At 37.3% G+C, this 18,665-nt stretch overlaps 2 protein-coding genes across 3 annotated transcripts in view; one reads left to right on the top strand and one right to left on the bottom strand.

Annotated features, from left to right (window-relative positions):
* The window catches only part of UBAC2 (UBA domain containing 2), a 243,675-nt gene that overhangs the window by 178,607 nt on the left and 46,403 nt on the right, over window positions 1–18,665 (bottom strand). The gene's annotated exons all lie outside the window — the stretch shown is intronic.
* Window positions 11,013–14,790, top strand: GPR18 (G protein-coupled receptor 18). Its single transcript, XM_090258395.1, has 2 exons — window positions 11,013–11,223; window positions 13,642–14,790. Exons 1-2 carry the CDS (start codon window positions 11,213–11,215, stop codon window positions 14,669–14,671), a joined length of 1,041 nt encoding a protein of 346 aa, XP_090114521.1. The 5' UTR covers window positions 11,013–11,212; the 3' UTR covers window positions 14,672–14,790.

Here is an 18,665-nt window from a genome sequence, read left to right as displayed (position 1 = left end):
TGTAGGAGGTATGACAGTCCCACTCAGGAAGCAAAGGTAAACACAAAACTGTCAGGATGGCACAGATCATGATAGAGATCCTGATGATGCAACTGACCAGACAGCAAATATCTGATCTAACAGATCAGCAGATAGGAAATTTTTCTGAGGCACAGTTCAGAGCTTTGATTATAAGAAAGCTTACAGACCTGACAGCAGGTCTTAAACAAGATGGGGAAGGAATGAAGGCTAGTCCTGCTGAAATGAATGAAAACACATACAAAACTAGTGGTGAGGGAAAGAAAACCAGGGATCAAATCAACAAATGGGAACACAGGGAAGGAACAGTCAGTCAACCAGTACAGAAAGAGGAAACGATAAGTGAAGAAAATGAGGAGAGGATCAGCCTATGGGACAGCTATAAGTGGAACAACATCCAAACCACAGGCTTGCCAGTAGGTGAAGAAGAACTAGAAATTGAAAAATTATTTGAAAAATAATGAAGCAGAACTTCCCTAACTTGGGGAATAATAAGACTTACAGGTACAGGAAGTACACAGAGTTCCAAAAAACTGGACCCAGGGAGAACCACACCAAGACACATTATAATCAAAATGTCAAAAATTAAGAATAAAGAGAGAATCTTAAAAGCAGCAAGAGAGAAGAAGAGAATTATATACAAAGGGGTCCCAATAAGACTATCAGCTGATTTCTCAAAAGAAAATCTTCAGGCAAGAAGGGATTGGCAAGAAATATACAAAGTAATGAAAAGCAAAAACCTACAACCACGAGTACTCTATCCAGTGAAGCTGTCATTCAGGATAGAAGGGCAGAGAAAGTGCTTCCAGGGCAAAGTAAAACTGAAGGAGTTCATCAGATCCAAACCACTGTTATATGAAATGTTAAAGAGACTTGTTTAGGAGAAAGAGAATCAAAACTATGAACATTAAAATGAAAACTGTATCACAACAACCAACAACAGAAGCTAGGGAACCAAAACAAAGGCAAACTAAGTAGGCAACGAGAGTGGGAAAAGAATTATAGGTATGGGGAACACACTATGGGGAGGTCAGCAGGGAAGGGGAAGGGGGGAAAGGGAGGGAGATGGCACAGGATTTAAGAAGCATAGTAGGAGGGAGTGGAGTAGACAGGAAGAGGTTGAGAAGAACTATATGCACAACCAATGGGCATGGACTAAGGATGGGGTACAGCTGGAGGGAGGGGTGTCACTGGGTGGAGGGGAACAAAGGGAAAAGAAATTGGGACAACTGTAACAGCATAATCAATAAAGCATATTTTCTTTTAAAAAGGAAAAAAAATCATTGCAAAAGTTCAAGTGATTTGTCACTGGTGCATTAATTTTTAACCATAAGAGGGAGAGTTCTAGTACACAGCTCCTCTAAGTAACTCCAATCAGTTCTATTACCCAAAAAGCAAAAAGTCTTCACAATTTTTATGTCTTCCTCTGTGGGCTGATTATAATGTCTCCAAGACAGTATCTGCCACCAAGAATGACAGCTCTCCTGAGAGAGTTTTGGGAGATCAAGCGTCTAAGAGTGGGCAATCTTGGACCCAGACCACTATCACAGCTGCACTTCCTGCTTGCCATATATCAAAGTATTGATTAAAGGAGGCAAATTAGCTGTAACAATCTAACACTACTAGAAATGGATAAAAGTCTTAAAATATGTTAAGATGAATGCATAACTTAAAACATAAATTAAAAATAAGGTAAAAACATACACACTAAAGAAGAACAGCATAATAAAAGACATGAAAGGAGGGCAAAGGACCAGGAACTAATGGGATCCCCTTAGGGCTCTGGATACTTCTGAGTTTAGAATAGTCCCAAACACCAGCATGCACATTTTAGGCTCCCTGGGATGAGGTTTCACTAAATGATTCCTTAATACATTAAGGTGCAGAAGATATGAGGGCACAGAGTCCCAAGTCCTATCTCTCATCTCCAGTCCTACCAAAATTCCAAGAGAAACAGCTGCAATGACTAAGGACCACCTGTCCTGACACTGACCAATCAGTAGAGACCACAACCCTGAAAGGGCACACCTGGAAAACAGATGAATATTCTGCTGAAATCCTCCCCTGAGATTCTTACCTGCAAGAGAGAGATAAAAGCCTCAAGATAAAGGACTCAGAGCTCACTCTCCCTCTGAGGAGCAGCCCATGCCATTCCCTTCCCTCTCTGTTTCTTTCTCTTCTTCCCCCACAGGCACACATCTCCTACACTCTTAGGTACCCCCACCAGACTTGCACCCAGGGGAGCAATGGGCAGCGGCAGCTCATCCCAGACTAACCCCGTAAACCTGTCTCCAAGGCCCCCTTTTCTCTGACTTCCCAGTGAGCTAAGGCAGCCAAGCCCAGGCTCTCCTGTTGCTTCTTCTATGTTAGGCCCTTCCTTGTTTAACTGTCCCTAGCTTTAATAACACATCCTCCTAGACTTGTGTTGTGAAATCTTTCCTACACGAATCAGGAACCACACACTACAGCTGGACCTGAGTACACCCACTCGGGGCCAGGGTCCCGTCCAGTAACATGGTGATTCATAGATAAGAACTGAGACTCAAGGTGTTTTTATAAAATTACTCATGGAAATAGCTTAAAAGAAGCAGAGATCGACTCAAATCCAATTTTTGCCAACTCAAAGCCAAAGGTTTTTGTTTGTTTTTTAAACACCTTTTTGAATATGAAATGTAACATTTATACAGAAAAATGCAGTTTGCTGGACAAACTTCTCCCTTCTCCACCCTATTCTGATCCAGAGGCTAAGGATAAAGACTCCATCCAGAGGCTCAGGGGCCCCCTGACTTCCACTGAGTTCTGCTAATGGAAGCTTCAGAGGAGGTTTAGGTGAGGAGGGGCCTGAGGCCACAGGGTATTGATTCTTATTTCCCAGGTCCCCTTCTGCAAGGTTACCTCTACAGAAAGTCACTACTGTACTCAAGGCAGCTGACTTGAGTACAGTAGTCCTCCTTCTAGGTTCTAGTAACCTCTCCCTTCCTTCTCTTTGGGCTTAATGGTGGTGGGCATAACAAAGTTAACAGTCCTGCCAAAGATTCCCTTTTTGTCATTAGACCATTGTAAATAAGCTTCCATGAATTATTCTAATTTAAGTATGCCATCTGTTTTCTATTGAGACCCTTACAGATACAAAGACAAAACAAAAATATACAGCTCAAGCAATCATCACAAAACAAACACTAGAGTAATTAGCACTTAGGTGAATAACAGAACTTGTCAGCTTCCTGGAAACTCTCCCTGGGTCTCTCCTCCTTACATGCTCCTGCAAACCACCAAAAGGTTTAATTATCTAAGCATAAATCCCTACACATTTAATTTTTTGGTCTGCTTTTGAAATTCATGTATATGGATGATACAATATGAATTCCTTCATGCCTGACTTTTTTCCCTTAACACTATATACACAAGATTCATCCATGTTGTTGTATGTGCCTTCTATACGGTTTTGATTGGGAAAAGCATTTAATTGTGTGTCTACACCACAACTAATTTATCCATTCTACAGTTGCTGAACATTTGGGTTTTTCCTAATTTGGAGTTATGGCAATGAACATTCTTATCTATGTCTCCTGGTGTACAAGAATATGCATTTCCTTCTAAGAATGAAATCAGAGTCATAAACATATATCTTCAATGTAGTATTTAATATCCAGCTCTTCCTCAAATTTAAACATTTCACCAGTAATGCACAGAGTTCCTTAGTTGATCTATATCCAATACTTCATGCTGTCAGTCTTTTTTATTGTAGGCATTTTGGTGTGTGGGTAGTAATATCATAGTTTTAATTTTTGTTAACCTAATTATGTATGAGCATACTTCCATGCTTACCAACCATTTTTAAGTGCTTAAAAGTTTTTAGCCTACTGAATGGCAGAGATCTTCCTAAGCACCAAAGTTAAATTTACAGGCTCACAGAATGTAGCTACAAAATCTTTCCTTAGGAATATCAACTCATTAGTGAGAAACAGAAAGAAAAGGATGATCTAGTCCCCCAGGAGACTTTTTGCTAAATATCAAATTACTATTCTGATGATTCTCTTTTAAGTATGACCAACTTCAACAAAAATTACCAAAACAAAGTATAGTACTATAATACAGAAAGAGCATAACACAATCACAGAATCTGAAAATCTGAGTAAATATCTCTGGATTACACCATCCATACTACTATTGTGTCCACAACATACTTTGCTGTTGGCATGAATATTGAATTCAATATGTTTAAAGCATTTAGACCTCTGCCTGATGATTATTCAGCTCTGATTACCTCTGATAAGTAAGATAAGTGTAATGGCAGAGATAATACTGTAAAAAAAATTCTAAGTAACTCTTTTTAAACCAACAACCTTCAACTATAGAAACATGTAATTACTTTTTAGTTTACAGATGCTTGTATTCTAAAATCCTCAATCACACTAGTATACAGGTTTAGATTTAAATAAGTCAGTAACACATCTCTTGTTTCTTTACCAAGCCTGACTCTCCACAATACTTTTTTCTTCTAAACTGCTACTTCCTCACAATATTAGGTACAGTACTTTTCCCTGTACACTCATTTCTCCCTCTCCCTCCCTCCCTCTCTCTCTCTCTCTCTCTATTTATATATAGTATATCCTCTTCAGGCAGGACAGTGACCAGAATCTTCAGGAAGTGGCCATGTATATCACAATAACCAGAGTTCTATTCAGTCAGCTATCCTGGAGACTCTGGATCTCTAGTTGGTTAGTGAAATGTCACTGTACAAACTCTTGACCTGGGGTCCTATAGGATTTCTTCAGAGAGTCCAGAACTAATTTCACTGCAATGTAGAAGCCTTCTCCTAAGATCTTGTGAGAGAATCTTTAATATCTTTAGGAAACTCTACTTTCATTGCTAATTTAGATTTGGTTTAACTAAAATTATCTATCACTTCGGTTATCTATGTTCCACTTATTTGCTGTAAGGTAAATAACAGTTTGATTGTCTATATGTCTGTAGAAATTAAAAACTGTAAAAAATTGCCAAGGGAAAAAATTGGGGTATTGCTAAATTTATAATACAACTTAGGACGTCAAGTGTACAGGAGGTTCATACTAACTTGGCTGTAAGATTATAGCTATAAGTTGAGATTGTTTTTAAGAAAACAGATTTAGACAAAGTGTATCTCAATCTTTTTTATCTAGAAACCACTATTCAACACATCTCCCCCTTTAAAAGAAAAACAAAAGTAGTCAGTTTAGAGGCAAATTTAAAACAAAGAGGGTTCTGGGGCAAGATTCCATAACATCTGAAGGTAAGAAAGATAAGAATCTCACCTTCATTTGGAGCACTCCTCATTTCCCTCATCCCCTTTTCCTTCTGGGGACTGGCTGTCTACCAGCCACTCTGAACTTGTGCTCTGACAGCTACTCACTGATGCTGGAAACAAAAACAGCACTATCTACAGTGGTCCCCTCATTACAGCACTCCTATGCGGAACTGGAATATGCCTCCCTTTACATTTGCTGTGGTAAAAAGAAATATATTAAGAATAGGAAATAAACTTTATCTGTGGTATAGATAAATATCTAATATAGAAGCATATTTTATAGTGGGGAATTACTGTGTAAATCTATTAACTACATCCTTTCTAAAAATGACAAAATTGCCTTAACTAAACTATATTTTTATATTCACTCAAACTGGACTCAAGTACTAAAATGAAAAATCCCTTAGGGCTTTTAACATCTAAGTCAATATTCAAAACAGAGCTAAAACAGATTATTTCATAAAATGAAGAGAAGTCTGTAGCCCCTGGAAATATACAAGGTAAAAAAATTTCTCTTCCACTCATATTCCAAAATAAGTGAGGAAATTAAAGCTGCATGAATGATCCTTGAATGAGTTAAGTTCTTCTATTTGAATAAAAATTCATTAGCTCCAAGTATTAAAGAAGCAAACACTACAAATGTTTAATTCTCCATCCACTGTTTACTTGCTTCCAAACAGCTTGAGGAAGACTTTTTTCACTGTAATTCTTTTTCAACAAAAAAATTATGTGAAGAGCCAGGAATAGAGAAAGTGATATTATGGAAAGAAAGAGAGAAGGGTCCCTGCCCCTGAGATCCTTGCTTAAGTCTCCACATCTGATTTGTGACTGGCAGGTCTCTCACATAAGCTGGTCAAAGTGTCCCCGATGCTGACACCTTGCTCAGTAATTTGTCCATGACTCCCTCACATATTCAAGTAATATTTATTAAAAACCTGTTACATACATACATATACAATGCATGCCAACCCTCAGGGACCTCAACTTACTGCAGGATAAAAGGCAAGTAAATATGCAATAATAATAATCCAAACACATGCCACTACAAGGGTAAGTACCAACTACTAAGGAAACTTACAAGGGTGAATAACCAACCCAGCTTCAAAGGTCCGAGAAAACTTCCTGGAAAAGGCATCATTTAAACTAAAACCTTAAGGATGAGTAGCAGCTGGCCAAGCCAAGAGATGGCAGTGCAGTGGTAAGAAATGTTACCGGTCGGAACATCATGTGAAAGGCAAAGAAGAGCAAATGCAGAAGGTGGGAAAGGAGTAACAGCTGATCCATCCTCAAGCTGTGCCCATGGGAATTTCCTAACTTGCCCCTTGTTGCCTTTCTCTGAGAGACTGGGAAGTCAGAAAAAAGAATCTCACTGTGTGTGATAAAGGACTCGAGATATATATCATCACTTTATCTCTTGATTTTAGCAGCACACGGGATACTAATCAATATTTATTTCAGAAATGCTATCACAGGATATATGAAATTAAGGCAATGAAAATCTTACACAGATAAGAGGTTCCTATCAGCTGAAATATCAAACTCTCCTATACTGCATATACATGCATATACTCCATGTATAAAAAACTGATTAATGTAATTCGGCAACGAATAAAATCTGGTGAACAAACCAATGTAATCACCTCCTAATGAGAAATTACAGCAGCTAGGGCAGAAATGGGAAGAACTCAGCACCTCAAGAGCTGGGCCTGGTGGCCTAAGTTCTTCTGCCGGTCATGGCCTTCTCTGGGCCTCAAATCCTAATCTATACAACAAACAGTTCCTTTGGTTGTTGCCAACACTTCTAAAACCCATTATTATGGCAGGCTATCGCAATCAAAAGTATTTAATCACCAAAAGCAAAGATTTAAATAACTCTTAAATCAAAGACTTACTATGGTTTTGTCTAAGAAAACCCCATGGACTTTCAAACTGTTTTAAATTAAAAAAAAAAAAAGTTCATTTCAGTTCATGTATCTTTTAAAAGTTGATAAGTCATGCATAACCAAATATAAAGATAATTAAAAATTTAGGACAGCCAAATGAGATGATGGGTTTTTTTTGAGAAAAGTGAAACTAAAAAATGTACTATAACTAGGCAGGCAATGATTGGAGTTGCTCACTTCCCTTTCCATTGGTTTCATTTCCCTGCTTAGGTTAAAACACTCCTAATATGTAAATTATTCCACTAAAGACTGCCAGAGTCCTTTCTTTGCAATTTGCTGGAATGTTTATGCAAAAGAAATCATTTCTAGTTTTTTACATGGCAGAAAAGGGATATAAAGCACTGGGATCTTAAAAAATAAAGCAAACTAAAGAATACATGTATATGCAAAGCAGAAGCAAAAAACTGAGGATTCCAATTTTAACCATTTAAAAATGTTTTAACAGTAAAAAGTAGATAGCCTATGATTTTAGAAACTCTGTAGTAAAAGGTTAACACTGTTTAGGAGTACCTAAATGACAGATATTATGTTTAAACTCTTGGGATTTTTCTGGTTTCAAGTCCTCACAATCCTATCAAATGGGTATTATCTCTATTTTAACTATATAGAAACTAAGTAGAAACTAAGGCTCAGAGTGGTTAGATAACTAGAAAAAAAAAAAAACCATAATTAAAACCACAGTGACTTCCAGCCAAGACTTCCGGCCAAGATGGAGGCCTAGACAGACATGCTGCATCTTTCTCCACAACTAAGAAGGAATACAAATGACCTCAAAACTAGAGACAACCAGAAGTTCCAGAAAATCAAGCTGCATGGAAGTCCAATAAACAAAGATATAAAGAAGAAATACTCATCCAGACAGGTAGGAGGGGCGGAACCAGGGCGGAGAGAATGCAGTGTGGTGGTGGCAGCAGCAGTGGCAGTGGCAGGCCAGTGGAAGACACAGTCAGACATTTAAGAAAAGTCGAGAGGGACACCTGGGGAGCACTCCCAGCACCAGACCAGACTTCACAGCTCAGGGTTCCAATGCCAGGAAAATAAAGCCTCATTGCTTCTGACTGTGCAAAACAGTGGGGGTTGGGATGGAGGCAGAAACTACCAATATCTCGGCAGAGTTTGCTTGTTTAATGGGCCCCCACAGCCCTAGAACATCTGCAAACCCACCAACTATGGGAACGACAGCTAGGGCAACAGCTAGAGAGGCACCAGTCCCATACGGAAGTGGGATAAGTGCCTGGAAAAGGGGTGAGTGCTGAGCAAGCAGCATTGTTCCCTCTCAGACCCCTCCCCCCCATACAGTGCCATAACATAGTGAAATGGGTTGCCCTATACTGATGAGTACCTAAGGATCTGCCCTTACAGCATAACAGGTGCGACAGCTCTACCTAAGACACAGAAGCAAACAAAAAAAGGAGCCTGTCAAGATGAGGAGACAGAGAAGTATGGCCCAAAAGAGGGACCGAATCAAGGTTCCAGTGGGAGAACTAAGTGATAAGGATATAGCCAACCTAACAGATGAAGAGTTCAAAACACTGGTGATAAAGATGCTCACAGACTTGACAGATATGTTTAAGTATGGCAGACACATAAGGGAAGAAGTGAAGGCTATGCTAAATGAAACAAAGAAAAATCCACACAAAACCAATGGTGAAGGGAAAGACACCGGGGTTCAAATCAATGATTTGAAATATAAGGAAGAAAAAAACAGTAACCAGTACAGAATGACGAAACAAGAATTGAAAAAAATGAGGACAAGTTTAGGCACCTCTAGGACAACTTTAAACATGCCAACATCCGAATCATAGAGGTGCCGGAAGGAGAAGAGAAGAGCAAGAAATTGAAAGCTTATGTGAGAAAATAATGAAGAAAAATTTCCCAAATTTGGTGAAGGAAATAGACACACAAGTCCAGGAAGTACTGGGAGTCCCAAAGAAGCTAGATCCAAAGAGGACCACACCAAGACACATCGTAATTAAAATGCCAAAGGTGAAAGATAAAGAGAGAATCTTAAAAGCAGCAAGAGAAAAGCAGAGACTTGCCTACAAAGGGCTGCCTATTAGACTGTCAGCTGATTTCTCAAAAGAAACTTTACAGGAAAGAAGGGACTGGCAAGAAGTATTCAATGTGATGAAAAGCAAGGACCTAAAATCAAGACTACTCTATCCAGCAAAGCTATCATTTAGAATGGAAGAGCAGATAAAATGCTTCCCAGACAAGGTAAAGCTAAAGGTGTTCATAATTACCAAGCCATTATTATAAATATGAAATGTTAAAGGGACTTATTTAAGAAAAAGATCAACACTGAACATTAAAATGACAACAAACTCACAACTATCAACAACTGAATCTAAAAATAAAGACAAATACAAAGTAAGCAAACAGCCAGAACAGGAACAGAATCATAAGTATGGGGAATCATTTGGAGGGTTATCAACTGGGAGGGGCAAGGGGGAAGAAATGGGGAAATGGTGCAGGGACTAAGAAGCATAATTGGTTGGTACAAAGTAGACAGGGGAACGTTAAGAATAATATAGGAAATGGAGAGGCCGGGGAGCTTAAGTGCATGACCCATGGACATGAACTAAGGAGGCTGGGATTGTTGGAGGGAAGGAGGGTACTGGGAAGTGGGGAGCAAGGGGAGAAGAAATGGGACTACTGTAACAACATAATCAATAAAATATACTTAAAAAAACACACACACAATGAGGTACTACCTCAGACTTGTCAGAATGGCCACCATTAACAAATCAACAAACAACAAGTGCTGGCAAGGATGTGGAGAAAAGGAAACCCTAGTGCACTGTTGGTGGGAATGCAGACTGGTGCAGCCACTATGGAAAACAGTATGGAATTTCCTCAAAAAACTAAAAATAGAACTTCCTTTTGATTCTGCAATTCCACAGCTAGGATTATACCCAAAAAATCCTGAAAGATCAATTCAAAAGAACCTATGCACCCCTATGTTCATAGCAGCACTATTTACAATAGCCAGATACTGGAAACAGCCAAAGTGCCCATCAGTGGATGAGTGGATCAAAAAACTGTGGTACATTCACATGATGGAATTCTATGCAGCAGAAAGAAGAAACTCCTGCCTTTTGCAACAACATGGATGGAACTGGAGAGTATTATGCTTAGTGAAATAAGCCAGGTGGCAAAAGAAAAATACCATATGATCTCACCTAATACAGGAAACTAATGAACAAAACAAATGAAAAAAATAGAACCAGAGGCATGGAAACAAGGAACAGACTGACAGAGACCAGAGGGCAGCAGGGGAGGGGGAGAAGTGGGGAGAGAGGGCAAGTGTCTAGTCAGGGAACTAATGTAAATGACCCAAGGACATGGACAACAGGTGGAGACTGACTGTGGGAGAGGGGGGAGGTGGGCGGGGCAGGGGAGAGCAATGGGGGAAACATGGGACAACTGTAATAGAACAATTTAAAAAATGGAAAAAAAATAAAAAAACAAAAATAAAATTTTTAATGAAAAAAATCACATAGTTTAGAAAATAAAGAAGCTATACAATGAATCTCATTCTAGTCAACCTCAGATTTCATACTCTTTGAATAGATAATGCAGACCTGAAGCATCAAAGTAAAAAATTGAAGACATTTTACCCTTTCTGTATGATTCTCTTAAATACATGGCATCATTTCAAGAGAAGCTTATGCTGAGCATAACGGCATAAACAAATCATTTGTGAAAGAGAAAAACCACATCCAGTCAGAAGTTGAAAAAGTCTTCAGAGAGTACTTCCTGAAAGAGACAGAGCAGCATCTAGTACCAACTGTTATACCAGAAATTATATTTGAAACAATGTTTTAAAGCAACAGAAGAGCCTAAAAGAAACAAATATACCATTTCTTAAATATACCATTTCCAGAAAAAGAAAAAACTCAAGGATGTCTCTTTTACAGAACTGGATATACCAAAAAATGTTCCTCTCTAATACTGCCTTTTGATGGACAGGAGGTAAGTTGTATTTAATTAACTTCATCATAAATTATCAGAAGTAATGCTGTACTTACTAAATTTCAAAAGCATGTTTTATTTTAACAATACATTACTGAAACCATGTTGGTGAAGAACCTTGAAATGAGTTATACTGTCAACTTTCTGCATTATTAATATAACGTTTTCATTTATTTTCAATATTATTTTACATTAATCGAAAATGTAATTTTTCAGCTTCAGGAAAATGTTATATAATAACTCATAAGCATATTTAAGAGTCATCACTTGGTTTCAATTGACACTATTTCACAAAATGTGTGTAAAGGCATTTAAGAAAAGACTATAGGTAAAGATGGAATCAAAAGCTTTTAAAATGCTGACTTGAAAGCAAATCACTTTTCAATATTTATCCAAAAATTTATCTCTGTGTGCAGAGCACAACCTATACTGACAATGCCTTTAAAATGCATGCATCATGCATATTTTTTTCAAACTTAACCAAATGAATACAAGTGTCGTTGACATACAAGCAATTTGAGCCCAATGGGGGTGGGGGGAGAGATTTACTCAAAAATGGTTTGTTAAGTACAGAATTTATGTGACATAATTTGGGGATGAGGATGGGTGAAGGAAGTACTGATGCAGGATACAAATTTTCATTTACATTACAATTGCTATTATTTAAAAATTCATTGAAAGTTAAAAATAAAAAGTCAAGCCTCCAAAATTATTCTCCTTTGTATGATACTGAAGGTTTACCTTTTCTATGTAGTACTTTTCTCATTTGACAGAAATATTCCAGTCACATCAATATTTGGAAATTTTAATTAATATAGGCTTTTAAATATATAGAAATATATTCCAAAATCATACTTAACCTAAATATTTGGCAAACTAGCTGTAGTCAGGAAGGAAGGAAAGAAGGTGGAAAGAAGAGGAGAGAGGAAAGGGAAAAACAAACTCATACCTTGTGTTTGTCCACAGCAATTGCTCAAATTATTTTTAATTTATCAACAGCCCATATGCCATGACCAGACTGCTAACCTCCCACACAGGGCAAATTAGAGATAACCCACTCTGCAAAGTGACATTTCTGAAGGAAACGCTTCTTACACCTCCATATCTCAAGGTGATGCCACAAGGTTCCATCTCTTTGTAGCAACTAGTTTTAAAATCACTGGGTTTAGCATTACATCATGGGTGATGGAATTTTCACACTGAGGGGGATCAATAATATATACAATCACTAAACTTCTTTGCATTAGAAATGAACTTTTTTTTGGTAATGGAAATCAGTTTTTGCACACACATAGTTACTGACATCTGATTAACAACTACTTCTGCTTGCTATTCCTTTTTAAAATTTAATTTGAGAAATAATACTTAAGCCTCTGTATCTAGGTAGAGCGAGGACATGAAAATTACTATACTAACAATATCTTAGTCTCAAGGTTTCACTTTCTGTGCACCATTGCAGCAGTGAAATCTGCTTCTAAGATACTGGTAAACACCATCTGGAAGACTCAAGCATTAGACACTCTGAGCTGTGCATTAGAATCCAGCTCATCTATTGTTTTACAAGTCAAATTTTTAATCTGTAGACAATGGCACAAGACACTGATGTTTTTAGACCTATGATAATTTAGAAAGAATATAATATTATGGAGAAGTATTTACTACTTATAAAAAGGTTTAATGGCCAATTAAGCAAGTCTTCATTGACAAACTGGAGAGTAGTTTCTGAGGGTCACCTCACCAAAGGTTTCTTCCTTCACTCATCTATCATTCAGTAAATGTTTACTTTTTGAATACCTACAATTTACTCAATAGGTAATGGGGATATACCAGTGAAAAGAGAAAATTCCTGATCTCATATGAGAATTACTGTGACTACTCAGTAATTAGCCAGTATTTTGGTTCCTTTATTAGTTTTCTAATACATATTTTATACATTAAAATTACATTTAATGAGTAAAATACATTACTTGATATTACTAATCTGGGTTACAAAATATTTAAACAGAATGAAAATGATAAAAAGTGGCAAATTACAGTGTTAGGTTCAAAATTCAATATGGCCTTTCCCTAATTAGTACTAATCAAAGAATACTTATTGTAAGAGCAATAGTTACTCAATTTCACACTATAACAAAAAAAAAATCATAAAGATCATTCTTTGGGGGAGAAGGAGGTGAGCAGGAAGAGAGCAAATGAATAAATGTGCCAATGCATTGTGACACACCATACCACTTTAATAGATTAGTACAGATTAGTAATAATCCTAGGGAAGGTATCTATTAATAAATACTAAGACACATATATTAACTCTACAATATAAACTACTCCCAAATTAAAATCCACTGCATGCCAAGTATGAGAATGCTAAACATTTATTTTTCAACAAAGAGTTTTATTCCTATCTTAACTATTTTACAGTTCCCAAGTGTCATGCCCACCAACAAACCACAAGATGACCACCTCTCACAGTCAAGTCCAACCTGGTTCTTCCAATAGCTCATACCCAGATGAATACAAAATTGCAGCCCTTGTCTTCTACAGCTGTATCTTCATAATTGGATTATTTGTTAATGTCACTGCCTTATGGGTTTTCAGTTGTACCACCAAGAAGAGAACCACTGTAACCATCTATATGATGAATGTGGCATTACTGGACCTAATATTTATAATGAGCTTACCATTTAAAATGTTTTATTATGCAAAAGGTGAATGGCCATTTGGAGAGTGCTTCTGCCAGATTCTTGGGGCACTCACAGTGTTTTATCCAAGTATTGCCCTATGGCTTCTTGCTTTTATTAGTGCTGACAGATACATGGCCATTGTGCAGCCGAAATATGCCAAAGAACTTAAAAAAACATGCAAAGCCATACTAGCATGTGTGGGAGTCTGGATAATGACCCTGACAACCACCATCCCGCTCCTACTGCTCTATGAAGACCCGGATAAAGCCTCCACCCCTGCCACCTGCCTGAAGATTTCTGACATCATCCACTTAAAAGCTATTAACATATTGAACTTTACTCGACTGATATTTTTTTTCTTGATTCCTCTGTTCATCATGATTGGGTGCTACCTGGTCATTATTCACAGTCTCCTTCACGGTAGAACATCTAAGCTGAAACCAAAAGTCAAGGAGAAATCTATAAGGATCATCATCACGCTCATGGTGCAGGTGCTCATCTGCTTTATGCCTTTCCACATCTGTTTTGCTGTCTTGATGTTGGATGGGGATGAAAACAGTTACAATCCCTGGGGAGCCTTTACCACCTTACTCATGAACCTCAGTACCTGTCTGGATGTGATTCTCTACTACATTGTTTCAAAACAATTTCAGGCTCGAGTCATTAGTGTCATGCTATACCGCAATTACCTTCGAAGTGTGCGCAGAAAAAGTTTCCGATCAGGTAGTTTACGGTCACTAAGCAACATAAACAGTGAAATGTTATGAGTAAATTTTTTATCTTCAATCTCCTTAAATTCACTTTACTAACTACCCTACTCAGTGGATATTTTGTATGTTATCAAGTCCCTTTTCTTCTGAAAAAAGTAAATAAACTTTAAAAATTCTTTTGTGAAATTTTATTGTGACAACATAATTAAATATTCTGAAGTATTCTAATAAATTCATTGTTTTTATTTTTAGAATTTGTATAGAACACATTCATGAGGTACTAGGAAAAAACATCCAATTCGTGTTTCATATTCGAGCCTTATCTAAATATATTACTGACTTAGCTTTTTGGATTTAATTCTGTGTGCAATTCAGTAATGATGTCAATCAAGTCAGTAGGCAAAAACATCAAGCTACTGTTCAAAATAATTTGATAAAAGTATTTTCAATCTAGATGCAGCTCCCTTTGGTTTAATGTATACTCAGGATTGGTGGTCAACCCAACATTTTGTGTTCTAAGCCAAATTTCCAGGATCCTTACAAAAACAACTATGTTCAACTCATCATTTTTATTTACTGCAGAGCGAAATTAGTGGGAGCAAGCACTAGCCTGTAGGACCATGGACATCAGTCCTCCCATACTCTGAATTAATTTTCTTTTGGAAACAGCATATAGTCATTCAATAAACATTTACTGAAAGCCTACAAGCACCAGACCCTAATTAAGACCAATGGGAGAAACCTAACTCAACATCCTATTTCTGCCCCCAAATCCAAGTTCACCCCTATGACATGAGGTTTCTGCTATATGGTCAAATATCCTTAACCAACATAGAGTTTGCTCTTCTTATGTGATTAAACATCACATTATAAGAGCAACTTTTTTCCTAGTCATATGTCACTATAAATAGCACTGGTCAGGGACCTTGCCATTTAATTTCCCCTAACCAATTAACTTCATTTAAAAAGAAAAAGAAGTGAACTATAATCTATAAAGCCTGTATTCTATTACAGAAGTACACAAATGAGTCAACTATAACTTCCTCTCTGCTAAATGACTTTTATTACTCTGATCACTTCCCAATGGGACTTAGAATCAAATCAATGCACTGGCTATAAATTTCTATAATTAAGATGGGTAAAGTCATAATCTTTAAAAAAATAAACACAAAGGAACCTAATCATACAGAGCATTTTAGTACTAGAAGATCCCTTAAGTGATCTTCTGTATTAAATATAAAGAAACTAAGGTCCAAAGAGGTTAGCTGACTTGCTCAGCTAAAGAACCAGGATTAAAAAAGCAAATTCAGTTCTCTTTTCATGTCAATCACCAATTTTTTAATAATAAAAAGTAATCACACTTACAGGCTGTAAACATTCCAACAGCTGCATAAGATAAAGGAGTCAAGGTGATACTGAGATGTAGTTTCTCAACAGAGAAAACTACTTGAAGTTTTTAATTTGAATAGTCAAGTGAGTAAGATACTTTAATGAATTTCTTTAAACAAATAATTATTTGTAAAACAATGGAAATAGTCCCTGTATATATAGGGTTATGGTATGTATATAGTCATAGCATACTCTTAAACTACATGGATTAATATGCTCTTATATAATTTATTAAATGTCAAGTTCTCAAGAAAAGTTTAATTTGAAAGCACAAAACACAATAAAAGGCTTTATGAACACAAAGTTAACAATGTGAAAATATATGTCATGGTTCTCACAGTAATTTATAATCTAAAACAGTTCACTGAAAAATAATTTTATTCAGCATTGTAATCAGATACATTTAAATATACATAAAAACTCACAATTCCACTTTTCTCCAGGTTTTGTTTCTGGGAAACAATGTAACATTCACATGTAAATACTAACAATTAAAAAAACAATAGGTATATGCTCTGGCTGGTGTGGCTCAGTGGACTGAGCACACGCCTGTGAACCAAAGGGTTGCTGGTCCCATGGCCAGTCAGGGCACATGCCTGCATTGCACAAGAGGCAATCACACATTGATGTTTCTCTCCCTCTCTTTCTCCTTCCCTTCCCATCTCTCTAAAAATAAATAAATAAATAAATAAAATAATAATAATATGTATATAAGGACAGATAATGTGATAGGCATGGGTTACTAGAAGCATCTAACATATATATTAGGAAACACCTAATATACATACATATATTGCTTTTAATGATGGAGCTATCTTTAATGTCAAAACCTAATGGTTACTTTTTCTGAATTTCAAATGACAATAGTGAGAATCTATCAGATGCCAGGTATAATTTCTATGCAAAGCACTAGAAAAAGAGACGAACAGTCCTATGGTTCAAAGACTTTATTATACAGTCTTTATGGGACTACACTGTAATAAAGGCCATCCCTTCCATATGACTGAGCGTAAGAGTATGAGTACATGAAGTCAAACTAGTTCTCAAAGAGATAGTAGGGTGGCCCAGATGGCCCAGATAATGATAATGAAAAGTGCAATGTAATAAATGCTAATAAAGGTCTTAAATTTGTTGGAATGCACATAAAATGAAAATTAATATTTCCAAAGGACAACAGGTACAGAAACAAAACCAAGAAAGCATGAGAATACAGATACATAGTATGTTAAGGAAGCTGAATGACCAATAGGGGAGTAGCGAAACACTGGATTGGGGTCAGATTATGAGGACTTTGTAGGGAAAGAAGAAAACCAAAATATGAGGGGTATGCTACTGCTACGATGTTTGCATAAGTGAGCTTATTTAATTCTCTCCACTGCCCTGTGAAGTATATATAGACTATGATCCTCAGTTAACATCTGAGCTCAGGAAATTGAACTCAGGAAATGCAACTTGAGAAAAGTAACTTGTTCAAGATCATATCTAAGTAATATGTAGCAGAACTGGAACTTCAAATCTGGTCTATTTGATGGCAAAGCCTATGCCATTCACACTATTCCACAATGCCTGTGTATTATCTTGGAGCAGTGTAATTTCTATTCTGAAGAAAATGAGGATTTAAAGGTTTTTAAAAGGAAGACTAACATGGTCAAACTTGAGTTTTAGAAAGATAATTTCTGATAACATTGCATGGAATGCTTTGAAATTAACAGAAAGAACAATTAGAGAATTACTGCAAAAATCTAGGCAAAAAAAGATTAGAGGTTAGAGTGAGGTAATGACAGGAGTAGAGAAGATGGGATAAACAAATAATTTATACAGGACTTTGTATTATTAAGACTTGGTGCCCTACTATAATGATGAGTAAAGGGAGAGTCCAAGTGGGATGAGTAGATGGAAATGCCATTAACTAAAATGAATACAGAAGGAGAGGATGAGAATATGTTACAGAGTGGGGGGGTCTCCAAAAATCCCCAGACCCTGCAGGTTGGGAGTTGGGGAAAGGAAACAGCTTTTAAGATGCCTTCACATGCCTGTGGCTAGTGGCTAGTGTCTTTGTTATACAAATGGCTTTAATACTTCCAAGGCCCCAAGAACATGGGAGGGGTTTTGGACCATGGAATGGTGTGGAAGAGCACACACAGTCTGTACAAGGTTCTGTGAATGGTCAGAACTGGTTACTGTACCCACTGCGACAGAGGACGCAGTCAGATGTTTAAAATTAGTCAGCAGACATTTTAGCGAGGCTCTCCATGTGGTTTTGAGAAGGAGTTCTCCATGCAGTTTTGAGGAGGTTAGGTTCTCCATGCGGCTTTGAGAAGGAGGTTCTCCATGAGGTTTTGAGAAGGGAGAACATCGTGTGCCTTTGAAATGGCAAAGGGAGAACCATGCGAGATCCAGTGCAACGTGGCACATATTTTCCTGGACTGTTATATGGAGGCTGATGACATTGTACCCCAGATCCTGAAGGAGGCAGCTGACAGATAAGGGATGGGGAACTTCTGGGCATGTTTTTGGCTTCTAGCTTTTTGGGGAGTAAGGGAAGTGCTGGGTCCCAAGGGAGAACAGGGCTCTGAGCTGAAGTGCTCACTGTCCTCCCCAGGTTGGAATATTGTAAATAAAGACCTGTTTTCCTCAACACTAGTTGTTGGGTTTTACACCA

The sequence above is a fragment of the Furipterus horrens genome, unplaced genomic scaffold (assembly GCF_987537825.1).
Source record: "Furipterus horrens unplaced genomic scaffold, mFurHor1.1.pri manual_scaffold_12, whole genome shotgun sequence".
Lineage (NCBI taxonomy): Eukaryota > Metazoa > Chordata > Mammalia > Chiroptera > Furipteridae > Furipterus > Furipterus horrens.
Note: the sequence above shows the minus strand (reverse complement) of the source record. Positions and strands in the feature narration are given on the sequence as shown.